The sequence below is a fragment of the Ursus maritimus genome, unplaced genomic scaffold, assembly GCF_017311325.1.
Source record: "Ursus maritimus isolate PB19 unplaced genomic scaffold, ASM1731132v1 scaffold_19, whole genome shotgun sequence".
NCBI classification, from domain to species: domain Eukaryota; kingdom Metazoa; phylum Chordata; class Mammalia; order Carnivora; family Ursidae; genus Ursus; species Ursus maritimus.
This window is the reverse complement of record NW_024424341.1, coordinates 6750885-6763131: the sequence shown is the minus strand read 5'-3', so window position 1 is coordinate 6763131 and position 12247 is coordinate 6750885. Positions and strand designations below refer to the sequence as shown.

Genomic DNA, 12247 nt, shown 5'->3' with positions numbered 1-12247 from the left:
TAGCACCTGCCTCCCCTGGGCCTCCCCCCTGGGAAGCCTTGCTTAGGTATTCTCTCTGTCCTCCTAAGTGGTTTGAGTATAAGGAACCTGCCTCTCCTTTTTTTTTTTTTTTTTTTTTTTGCCTTGTCCCTGAACAATCCTGAAGCCTGATAAACAATACCCAGGATGCTTAAAGAACACCTTCTGAATGCTAAGAAATGAGAATTGTACGATTTATACTCATTTTTCTTAGTGACTTAGTCATCCTTGGTTACTGATTTCAAGGAACGGGTTGCTCTTGCTTTAAAATCCCATTCTCTGAACGCGGAGCAAAGGGTAACCCATCCTGTGTGTTGTGTGGACGTCCTAATGGCAAGGGGGAGAGCCAGCCCCAGCATGCCTTCCGTGCTGGCTGAGGCCCTATACGCTGCTAAGTGCTTGTGTGTTGTGTTGTCTTTGCACTTCATGCTCAGAAGCAGGTATAGCCCCCTTTTACAGATGAGGACAGGGAGTCTTAGGGAAGTTAAGTCATTTAACCAAGGCCAAGCAGAGCTAGAGCTGAGCTCAGGCCCTCTGACTTGCAAACCAGCACTGCGGTTGGCAGAACAGTACCCCCCCCCCCCAAATGTATCCCCGTCCTGATAGCCGGAGCCTGTGAATATGCCATCTTACTTGAGAGAAAGGGGCGTTGCACGTGTGATTAAGGTCGAGGATTTCTAGGCGGGGATATTTTCCTAGATTACCTGGGTGGGCCTAGTATAATGCAGATCTGTATACAAGGGAGGCTGGAGAGTCAGAAAGAGAAGAAGCCATGTGACCAGTGGAAATAGCCATTAGAGCAATGCCAGGAAGGTAGCACGAGCCAAGGAACACGGGCAGCCCGGAGCGCTGGCACAGGCAAGGGAACAGTTCCTCCCTAGAGCCTGCAAAAGGAATGCAGGCCTGGCAATAGCTTGACTTTAGGACTTGGGACTTCCAGCTCTGCAAGACGCTCACTGTGGGTTGTCTTTAAGCCTCGGAGTTTGTGCTGGTTTGTTACAGCTGCCACTGGAAACAATACAAGTTATTATAGCTCATGCCGATTCATGCTAGCACAGTCGATAAGGCCTCCCACTAGTTTGTAAGATTAGAATAAACCATTTAAAAAGAGAAGGAAATCATATATCACCTTATTCTTCCCGTCAGTCCCTCTGAAGGAGATGGAGGTGGTGTGAACTGACTTTTATTTTGCTGTTATTTTTTCTAACCTTTCGAGATGGACACTTAGCTCATGACTTTTCAGCCCTTCTCCTCCTCCTTCTTCTCCTCCTCCTCCTCCTTCTTCTCCCTCTTCTTCTTCTTTCTTCTTCTCCTTCTCCCTCTCCCTCTCCTCCTCCTTTTCTTCTCCTTCTCTCCTTCTTCTTCTCCCTCTCCCTCTCCTCCTCCTTTTCTTCTCCTTCTCTCCTTCTTCTTCTCCTTCTCCCTCTCCTCCTCCTTTTCTTCTTCTCTACTTCTCCTCCTCCTCCTCCTCCTCCTTTTCTTCTTCTTCTTCTTTAAATAAGTAGAGCTAAGACCACGAGTTTCCCTTAGCCGCAGTTTCGGCTCAGTGTGACTTTTACAACGTGCCTTCCTCAACAGATCATTCTCCTTGATGAAGCCACCGCCTCCATGGACTCCAAGACCGACACCCTTGTTCAGAGCACCATCAAAGACGCCTTCAAAGGCTGCACCGTATTGACCATCGCCCACCGCCTCAACACGGTGCTCAACTGCGACCTCGTCCTGGTCATGGAAAATGGGAAGGTACAGGAAGTTGTTGGCATAACCTCCCCAGAGGCTTCAGTGGTTTGGACTCTAGGTGAGTGGGTATTTTCTGCCAACTTCAGCTCTTTTTCTCTGACTTTCAGGTGGTCGAGTTCGACAAGCCTGAAGTCCTTGCTGAGAAGCCAGATTCTGCGTTTGCGATGTTACTAGCTGCAGAAAACAAAGTCCGACTGTAGAGGTCTCTGAGGGGGCCACGTCAGCTGATTTTGGAGGAGGAAGAGGATGCTTCAGACGAGTTGGAGGAGCCTGCAGGAGAAGGGGCTGCCATTTCTGCAGGCAGCCCTGGCCCACTGTCCCTCCCAGCCCTGACACGAGGGCTGAGCTGGGGTGGGGGTTGCTGTCCTGCCTCACCCAGCCCATGCCTTCCGACCTCACCTGGCAGGCTTGGGGTTGGTTCTGGGTGGTGAACTGAGGCAGAAGAAAAATGGATTAAAAAACTGTCCCTCACCTCCTAAAACCCCAAAGTCCCCATCATTGTGTCCCCATCAATACAACCTCAGTGCCTGAGAATGGAAACTTTGTAACTTTCAGTTAAGTCTGATCAAGCCGAATGGGAAAATGCTTAAGGATGGAATTTGTAAAAGGTTTCCTGCCTTGTTACCAGAAGGGAAAAGAGCAGAGTTTCCTCCCTGTTAAAGTCCTAGTCACATCTATTTTGAGCGTGTGACCAGCAGTAACGACACAGATCTGTAGCACGAAGATTGATTACAGTGTTTGGTGAAAAATTAAAAAAAATCATATTATATGTTCCATTTGAGCTATTAGAATAACAAGGAAAACAAAAGGTTGGAGTTTCTCTATAAATGACATTTTTATATCTTCTATACTGGTCATTAAAATGCAGAAGGAACTTAAACTACCCTGCAGTGTCGCCTTGCAATTATTTTACTGAAGATCTTCCACTTTCTGTACTACTTCCTCTCACAGGCCCTCGTTGCTTTCTGGGTTGACTTGGTAATAAACCCCCACAGCATCCCTAAATAAAAGGCTTGCTTTCCAACTTTAAGGTTTGCTATGTTGGAGGAAGGAAAGATATGTTTCCAGTAGCCCAGGAATGAGTGCTGTTAAGTCATGGTAACATTTGGAAGGAAAGGAAGAAGAAAAGAAGAGAAGAGAAGAAAGGAGAGGAGAGGAGGGAGGAGAGGAGGGAGGAGAGGAGAGGAGAGGAGAAAGAGAAGAGAAGAGAAGAGAAGAGAAGAGAAGAGAAGAGAAGAGAAGAAGAGAAGAGAAGAGAAGAAGAGAAGAGAAGAAGAAGGGAAGAGAAGAGAAGAGAAGAGAAGAGAAGAGAAGAGAAGAGAAGAGAAGAGAAGAGAAGAGAAGAAGAGAAGAGAAGAGAAGAGAAGAGAAAGAAGAGAAGAAGGGAAGAGAAGAGAAGACAGAAGATCCAAAGGATTCCTGCGCACTGTTTGCCAAGGGCACACCCACAGTCTGACCCTTTGTCTTCCCTTAACTTTGAAGTCCCCCGTGATGTTTTGGTGAGGTTTTCGGGACTCACCTCTCAGCCCCCGGCTGAGCTCTAGGTGTGGCACAGGGCAGCGGTGGCCCGCAAAGCTTCTGTTTGATATCTCCTATGCACCTCCCCTTCTTCGTCTTGGTCACATACTTCTCCCCACCCTTCCAAACATGCCTGGCACACATGAACACTCAGAAATGAGTGGCACGAGTGTGTGAGGTTAAGAACTTCACTACAATTGCACAGGAAGGAGAGACAGAGATAGCATTTGAACCCTCACCAGGCTGACCCTAGGAGCCCTGCTCCTAAACTCTCTGTAACAGCCTCTCATGCCCCTTCCCCTGGGCCTGTAGCAGGGACAGTGATGACTGTCAGCACTGCACACCAGGGAGAGTGATTTCTGGAAGGATGGCTGTTGTTTTCATGTGTAATGACACGGAACAGTCTCAGTGAGCCCCCCACCACCCACACCTTACTGTTACTGAACTGTCCCCACGGAGACCCTACGAAGAATAATAGTAACAAACATTTAGCCAGTAGTCCACAAAACACAGGATCAGTTATTGAATCCTCACCGTATCCGCAGGAGGTAAGCACCAGTGTTATATTACAGATGAAGAAACTGAGGGTCAGAGAGTAGCATGACCAATGTCACACAGCTAGTGAAATCTCAACCCAGGCAGGCCAACTCTAACCTGCATGCTCTTCAGTCCATTTAATGCTGCTGGGAACCTGAGATTCTGCAGGTGAGAGGGAGCCCAGCGTTTAGTGTTGTAAAGCCCATGTATTTGTCAGCATCGACTCAGTTATGCTGCGGTAACAAGCAGGCCCAGATCTCGGTGGTATATTCCCTGTTTATGTGACATGTCCATCTTGGGTCAGCTGTGCCTGTACTTTTTATCCTCCTCACTCTGTGGCCCAGGCTGACAGAGCAGCCTCTGCCCAGCACATCGCCAGTCTTGTGAGGGAGGGCGGACACACATGAGAATCACAAGTGAAATGTGCCATTTCACCCACATTCCACAGGCAAAGCAAGTCACGTGGCTGCTCCTGAGTTCAGCTGTAAAGGATATACATAGTCTGCCTGCAGGGAGGGGCACCACAAGCACGTGGTGGAATTTTTCCCTGCAGGAAGTTGTAGAATCCACCTCTTGGGAGGGGTAGCAGGTATTCTGACACTCCACCAGAGCCTGAATTTGGGTCTTGGTTTTGCCACTGGGTAGCTGTGTGATCTGGGGAAATTCGCATGTCCTCTCTGAGCCTCCATTCCCTCATCTGTAAAATTTGGGGTTTGGACTGAGTGATAAGGTTCTTTCCAGTCCTGACTTTAACGGTGGGAAGGGAAAAAAAAGGTGGATATAAGAACACTTTCTAAAGAGTGGAATTTAGACTCTTAGGGGAATTACAGTGAACCCTAACTATAATTAAACATTTTTGATAAAAGGTTATATTTGTAAAATATGTTGAACAAAGTTTAACCAAGTTCTGGGTCTTCCTTAGTTCCTCCTTTGATGCTCTTTGCACATAAGAACTTCTTTGAAACTTTATTCTCATTTTATTTTGGTGGCCCGGTTCTACTCTGGTCCGTTCATCTGCCTACCTATCGAGTGATCTATGAATGAGAACCTCTTGAATATCCTTTCTTGGGGGCCAGCAGAGAAGAAGCCACTTACAAATGTTATTATTATAAATTAATAGCAAATTGCCTGTGATGTGTTTCCCAGTTAGTTGTGTCCTGAAGCTAATTGTGGAATGGCTGATCTGGAACAGGGGTGGGCACACCATAGCCTGTTGGCCAAATCCAGCCTGCCACCTGTCTTTATAAATAAAGTTTTATTGGAACACAGCCATTCTCCTTTGTTAATGCATTACCTATGGCTGCTTTCACATTCAAATGGCAGCACTGAGTTTTTGCAACCAAATGCATGTCTTCTAAGCCAACAATATTTACTAACCTGGCCCTTTACAGAAAATTTTGATCACTCCTGGTTTAGGCATTTGTAAGTGATACAATTCAGGTCAATGAGATGTGAGAGGGAAGTTATCTGGGTTTTGGGAGGCAAGTTCTAGAAAGCATTCTCTCCCATTGCCTGGTATATATGTAGTGTCTGAAACTATGGCAGCTCTCTTGTGATCACAGAGGAAGTGGAGAGACAGACAGAGCACAGGTCCTTGTTTGCAACATTGATCTCCTCGCTCACCAACTCTGCCCTCACTCCACCTCTTATTGTGCCAGAAGATGCACGTTCCTTATTGTGCAAGCCAGCCCGAGTTGGCTTGCTGTTACTTGCAACCCACAACACCATAAACAATGCAGAGAACAGTGATGTCTTCCTTCCTGGGACGTTGCTGATTCTGACTCAAGGGAAAGAGAATCTGGGTCCCTGCCTGGGGAGTCACACCTATCTCCCCTACCTTCGATGTGTCCCAAATGAGCATTAGGTCATATCTAAGCAAGGAGGAGTTTCCAATTCACATCTCCCCCCTGGAAAATTCATGCCATTTATGAATATTTCCCTCAACTTTCCTCCCTGCTGCTTAAGATCAGAAAGACTCAGAAAGAACTCACAGAGTTTGTTCTTGCTATTCGAGGGAACGGATCTGAAATTGGCCCAGAATTGTTGGTAAAAATGTGAAATATTCTCTGCTGAGGGTTGGAATCGCTTTGGCCAGAACAGCATGATTTAAAATGAATTGAAAAGCGCAGGAGGTCAGTTTGGGGTCAAATGGACGATCAAAGAAATCACTTTTCTTTCGGCCCTGTGTAGAAGGTCACCTCTGGGTGAGGCTAAATCGGGCACTAAAGCCTTCAAACAAATGCTGATTTCCATAGAGAAGGTCTGCCTGACTTCACAATGTGTGTTTTCATGGCTCCTGCTNNAAAAGCTTTCTCTCTGGTGGGACCGGCATTAAAGGGCCAGGCCGAGTCTGTTCTTGGGGTTTCAGCACAAAGCATGGCAGCATGATCTGTACCCTCAGCTCTGGGCCTCCTTCACCTGGCAAAAAATTACACCCAAAGGAAACTAATGTTGGTTTACATTTCTTTAAGACATTGTTCTATTATGTTAAAGTACATATAAAATTTACCATGTTAACTGTTTCCCGTGTAGGATCCAGTGGCGTGAAATCCACTCACACTGTTGTGCAACCCTCACCACCACCCATCTCCCAAACTTTCTCATCTCCGCAACCTGAAATGCTACCCATTGAACGATAACTTCCCATTCCCCGCCCCACCCCCACTCTCTGGTCGCCACCATTTTACTTTCTGTCCCTGTGAATCCGACGAGTTTAGGTGCCTCATGAAAATGGAGTCGTATAATGCCTTTTTGTGGCTGGAAGAATTCTTTTAGCATAACACCCTCAAGGCCCGTGCCGGACAGTCATTTCTTTTTAAGGCCTTCCTAGTAAGTGTGAAGGGGGATCTCTTCGTGGTTTTGATTTGTCCCTAATGTTTAGTGATGCAGAGCATCTTTTCATGTGTTTATTGGCCTTGCATTTCTTTAAAGATAATTTACATAGCGTGTAAACATCTTAACGGAAGAGACAGCGTTCTACCATTTTGCAAAGTTCCTTCTCTAATATAACATCTCGAGTGGATAGTCTGTGTCAGAATCTCGACGGGAATTTAGGGAATATAATTATGAACTCTGGGCTAAGCTTCTGATGTACGTCACATCATTAAGTCTTTAAAACAGCTCACGGGGTAGACATGGTTCTTCCTGTCTGCTTGGGGAAATCAAGCAACCCGCCCAAGGTTACCTAGAGGGTAGATAGGGGAAAGCCCAGAGCCTACTCTCTCAGCCCAATCCCTTCACTTCACAGATTAGAAAACTAAGGCCCACAAAGCCTAAAACTGGTCTAACGTCAGAGAGTCGTGGGGGAGGATTAGTACCCTGAATTCCAACTTAGCGTTATATCCATGACTGCACATTGACTGATGCAGAATGTTCTCAAGAAGGCCAATGGTGGCCCGGTTCTGTGACCCAAGTCATGAAAGACATAGAAAACAATAGTACTTTCCTCCAGGTAGCTTATAATATTCCTGGGGAGATGATTTAACAGTGCCAAAGAGAATAGCATAGCATGCTGGAGGACAGAGTGTAAGGTTAGATGTCGGCTCATTCATTCATCCTTTCATTCATTCATTCACTCATTCATTTACCTGATTCTTCACTCTCTCGATCCATCCTTCCATTTAAAAAAGCGAGAGGTGATTGAAGCCTAGCAGAGATGAAGATGATTCTGGAAACAACCAATGGCCCTTGTAGGAAAAATAGGGGCCATGAATGTGATCCTGGTTGGGGAAATCATCCAGAGACCTGGAGATAAGGATTAGCTTGGTTGAGGGAGACAGCAGGCAACTGTCTAACTAGGGCTGATGATTGTTTGGAAAACCGTCAGGTACTTCACTGTCTGCATCTCCAAACACAGTTGGAGACCACCAGTGGCTTAGATACAATTGGTGGTGGGAGAACAGTTTGTTGTAGAAACAATTAGGGCAGTGCTGGGAAGAACCCATTAGCAATCATGGGAGTCTGGCCAAGGAAAAGCAGGGCTTCCGACAATCCCACTGCAGCAGAGCCAACAAGCTATGGGGGACAGAAACTGGTTGGTTCCAACACATCACCCTCTTCCCCAGGGCATCTGTAACATGCACCCTGCCCCCACCAGCAGGAAGCTCTCTCTCAGGCATGCAGTGGAAGAGACAGGACAGCCAAGTTCCTTCTGCGGCTTCCATTTCAATGGTGTGCCTCTTTGCTTCGGCGACTGGTAAATCAGAGATAATCTGCATAGCAGGATCATTTTGGAAATGAGGAGGCCTCTCTGTACAGAGAGCACATTTGGCTTGGCAGCCTAAGGGGATCTTTGGGAAGTGGTCATAATGGTGCTACCACACTAATCAAATTCTTCCGTTTTCTCTGACAAGGGGATTTTAGAGCCAAGTGTCCTCACTCTGATCAAAGGCAACGTGTTAACATCTGAATTGACTGAGAACAGGGACACGTGGTACAGAGAAACAAGCCTAGGCTTTAGGATTCTAGGAAGTGTTCTTAGAACTCTGCCCAGGTCCGTCTTGCTGCTTGTTCCGGTGTGTTTTTGGTCTGTACCTTTAACTCTCCTTCCCAGGACTGCCTTGGGCTATTGGAGCCACTCCTGAGAAAACCCAGAAAAGCCTAGAAGCAAACCCATCATTTCAAGTCTCCAGCGCCTCTTGGAAGACCCCCACCCACTCTATTCTTAGCCTGGGATCTAAGCAGTTCAGGCTGACCCTAACAATTACCTCTAGGGGTGAGGCTGGGGACCAGGCCAGGCTGATAGGAGTCACACCTCTGTGGTGCTTTGAGAGGCTGGGGGTGAGCCCATGTCCCAAGCTGGGCCAGTCAAGGTCAAACCCTGGAACTAAGAGGAAAACGGGGAGTTCTCCTTCTTGGATGGTGAGGTCCACAGACCTCTTTAGCTTCAAGCTTCCAGATGCCATTTTCAATATTGCAAGGAGAGTATCTGCCTGAGAGTGAAGGCAGCATAGAAGAAAGCAGAGTTCAGATATGGAGAAGATGCTACCTTGGGCCCTGGGTATTCCTTACCAGCTGTGAGGGAGCGCAGTCCCTATTGATGGCCTTGCTGCTGCCGGACGGCCTGGGCTCCTGACTTCTGGTACCCACAGAGCCTCCTAACCCCCCAAAGACCCAAATGCCCCCACTGTGTCATAGCTGTGCTGTGTCATAGCTGTGCTGTGTCATAGCTGTGCTGTGTCATGCCTGAATGGCAAGAAGGTCCTCACCAGATGGCCCCACCCCAGCCCACGGGGCAAGACAAGGAGCTAGCTGCTCTTCCAGACCCAGGCCTCCCTTGCATACATCTCCAGCAGATCAGTCCCTGAATCACCGTCTCAGCACAGGGAGGTCCCTCTGCTAGCGTCTAGAAGCATATAAATAATAAGACACTTATTCAGTGCTTGCCGCGTGCCAGACGCTGTTTCGTGAGTTTGGCCTGGTCACCTCATTGACTTCTCACAAGAGCTCGATGAGCACATGGGGTTGTTATCCACGTTTTACTGAAGCACAGGCAGGCCGAGTTACTTGCCCAAGGATCTTGCATTTTTAAGGTACCATTAAGTTTTTTAAATGATTTCACATCTTTAATCTGCTTTATTATCACAACAGTTTAAGGAATTGGGATTATTAGCCCTCATTTAGAATTTTTTTGAAGAGCATAAAAAGTTGAGATAAATTGCCAGGGGTCAAACTATGACTCTTAAGTCAGAGTTCATTCAGAAAACCACAGAAGCTCGGAGGTGGCAGGGACTACTAAAGACACCCAAGTCTGACTGCTCATCTAACAGGAGGGGAGGCAGAGGCTCTAAGGACAGAGAGGTTTGCCTAAATGCAAGCTGGGATCTGGAGTCTTAATCTCCCAGTTCCTGTATTGTACCCTGCTCCTTGGAGAATGTGTGACTCTCTCCCTCTGTGTCTTTGTCTCTGCATCTTTCTCTGTTTCTGTCTGTCTCTGTTTGTCTCTGTCTCTCTCCCCCCACCACACACACACACTGCACTTACCCACCCTCTCAGAAACTACTCCTCTCCACCCTCACCCCCATCTCGCTACCCAGAATAGGCCAATAGCTTTATTTCTGTCAGGAAGTGTCCTCAGTGTCCAAGGGACTTCCAAATTTCCCTCAATTTTTAGCGGAAGACAAGCTGAAGGGGGAGGCAAGAACATGACGAAGGCACCAACATCTTTTAGGGATGGTCAGGGCTCTCATAGGACCTGGCTGCTGAGAGGCTCTGGTCTTCTTCTGCTCCCACAGACTGAGTCCCTGAGAGAGGTAAGCAGAAGGAGGATGGGAGTGGATCAGCCAGACAAGCAGGCCAGTGAGCAGCCACAGCCAGCAGGCCCTGTGTCACAGTACAGAGAAGACATGAGGGAGACAGCCAGGGGGAGTCCACAGTCAGAAGGAAAAACCCAAGCAAATGCAAACTATCAACTGCACTTGAGAGGTAAGGAAGAAACAGAGCAGTAGAGGCAACGCAAACGCCCGCCGCTAGCCAAGCCTCTTTCTTTTCCCTTCCAAAAAGCTAACACGTGTGGATTGATGGATATCTCCTGAGTCGGAGTCGGCAGCACAAGTAGAATTAATGAGGGCGATAGCATGGAAATGCTTTGTATTAATAGACCCAAGCAGAAAACAGATTCAAACGACTTTCATAAATGAGTCCAAGCTCGGAACAGAGAGAAGATGCAGAGGACAATAGAAGGTGGGGGAGGGGCCACAGGGAGGGCTGGGAAGACTTTGAAAATGATTACCAAAAGTTATTTATTTGAAGCCCTTGGTAACAGCAACTCAGGAGATGAGCTGATTAAACTGCAGTAGAAAACATGGCAGTATTCAAGGCATTGGCACCAGAGAGGAGAACGAGGAAGGAAAATTCGAAAATCAAGAAAGTAAAGAGCATGATTCCACAAAATTGCATTTGCAACTGTGTGCAAAGTGGAATCCGTGGGGACAGAGTTCCACTGGCCATTGATGGATGCAGTGACAGAGGGGCACTGCCCATCGAGCCTCTGGCACCTGCATTACGATGGAGCTCTTCTAATGGGGGTGGTGATGGTACTGGGGAAGGCCAGGGACTGGTCAAATCTGAGCAGTGGTTAGCATTTCTAAGGAAAGATGAACATAACATGAGTGTTTTTTAAAAACAAAACAAAACAAAAATACCCCCCAAAACATGAGTGTTTCCTGAGGCTTCAGGCTTACCAAGTTCTCGGCAAATTAATTGGAGCCAGGACAATGGGATCTCAGGCCACGTTGTGTGGGTTGGTGACTTTCCCCCAATGGTGCCTATTTTCCAAATCTGGTGAAGAAAAGGTGGTGGGGATTTTAGTTTCTACCTGTAGCAGAGGCAGTGGTCTCACCAAACATTCCATTTGTGCCTCCCTACCCCCTGCATTCCTGGCTTCCCTGCTGTCAGGGAGAGATTTTTGCAATTCCCTCACAATTTTGGTTAATAGGCTTAAATGGAAGTGACACATGTCGAAATAAACTGATGCTTGGAAGAACCAGTGAAAGCCTTCTAGATATCTCTTCCATTATTTTGGCCACATTCCAAATGGTGAAGCTCTACCATCCTGGGTCCCTGAGTAAGTAGGTGAGGAAGAAATTCTCCTTTCCCCCCCTTTCCTACCACAGGCTGACCTGAATAGATCAGGTGGTATGAGAAATAAATTTCTGCCATATTGAGTATAAGATAAATCTTTGTTGGGTTGAGATTTTGTTACAGTATCATGGCCTAGCATACTCTAATATGCTCTCTAATAGGCACCAATCACTATCCAAATTGATACTTGTAAAAAAAACTCTATGACGTCAGTAAGCTGTCTTAAGATTTTATTATTTCAACTCAACAAGCACTTATTGAGTACCTACTAGGTTCCAGGTATTGTGCTATGCCCTGTGGCTACTGAGATGAAAAAGACCTAGGGACTTTCCATTTGGGGAGATAGATTCATGGGTGCATAATAATGACATAGTGGGAGAAGTTTTATTGCATTGGATTCAAAAGTACCATGAGGAAACCAGAGAGCTGAGTCCCAAAAGTTGAGGTGGGGAAAGGGGGTCAGGAAGACCCTACAGAGGTGATGTCTGAGCTGGGCTTTGGAGGAAGTATATGGATGTATCAGGTAAAGAAGGCTCAAAGAACACTCAAGTTGGATTGTTCAGGAAGGTTAGAACACTTTCCTTTTGCTCCTCTATTGGACTAACTTACCTGTTATCTATCCTTTAAAATCTTCCCAGGTATTGCTCCTTCCTGAAAGCCTTTCTCACCCACACCCCCACCCCCTCATCACCCACCACCACACGCAGAAGCCCAACCCCAGGCTAGGTTGTGTGGCTCTTTTCTCTGCTTCTGCAACACTCCAGCCCCACCAAAATAGCATTTTGTAATTCACCGCCATCTTGTCTGTCTTCCCAGGGGTGTTGGAACCTTGATGTCAAGATCTGTCACTGTA

General features: G+C 46.9%; 1 protein-coding gene across 3 annotated transcripts in view; it reads left to right on the top strand.

Annotated features, from left to right (window-relative positions):
• The window catches only part of ABCC12 (ATP binding cassette subfamily C member 12), a 66307-nt gene extending 63746 nt beyond the window's left edge, over positions 1 to 2561 (top strand). For all 3 annotated transcript variants that reach the window (XM_040633258.1, XM_040633259.1, XM_040633260.1), the window contains 2 exons: positions 1597 to 1761; positions 1866 to 2561. In XM_040633258.1, coding sequence (XP_040489192.1) covers positions 1597 to 1761; positions 1866 to 1958 — 258 coding nt within the window. In that variant the 3' untranslated portion in view covers positions 1959 to 2561. The remainder of the gene's footprint in view (positions 1 to 1596; positions 1762 to 1865) is intronic.
• The last annotated feature ends 9686 nt before the right edge of the window (positions 2562 to 12247 follow it).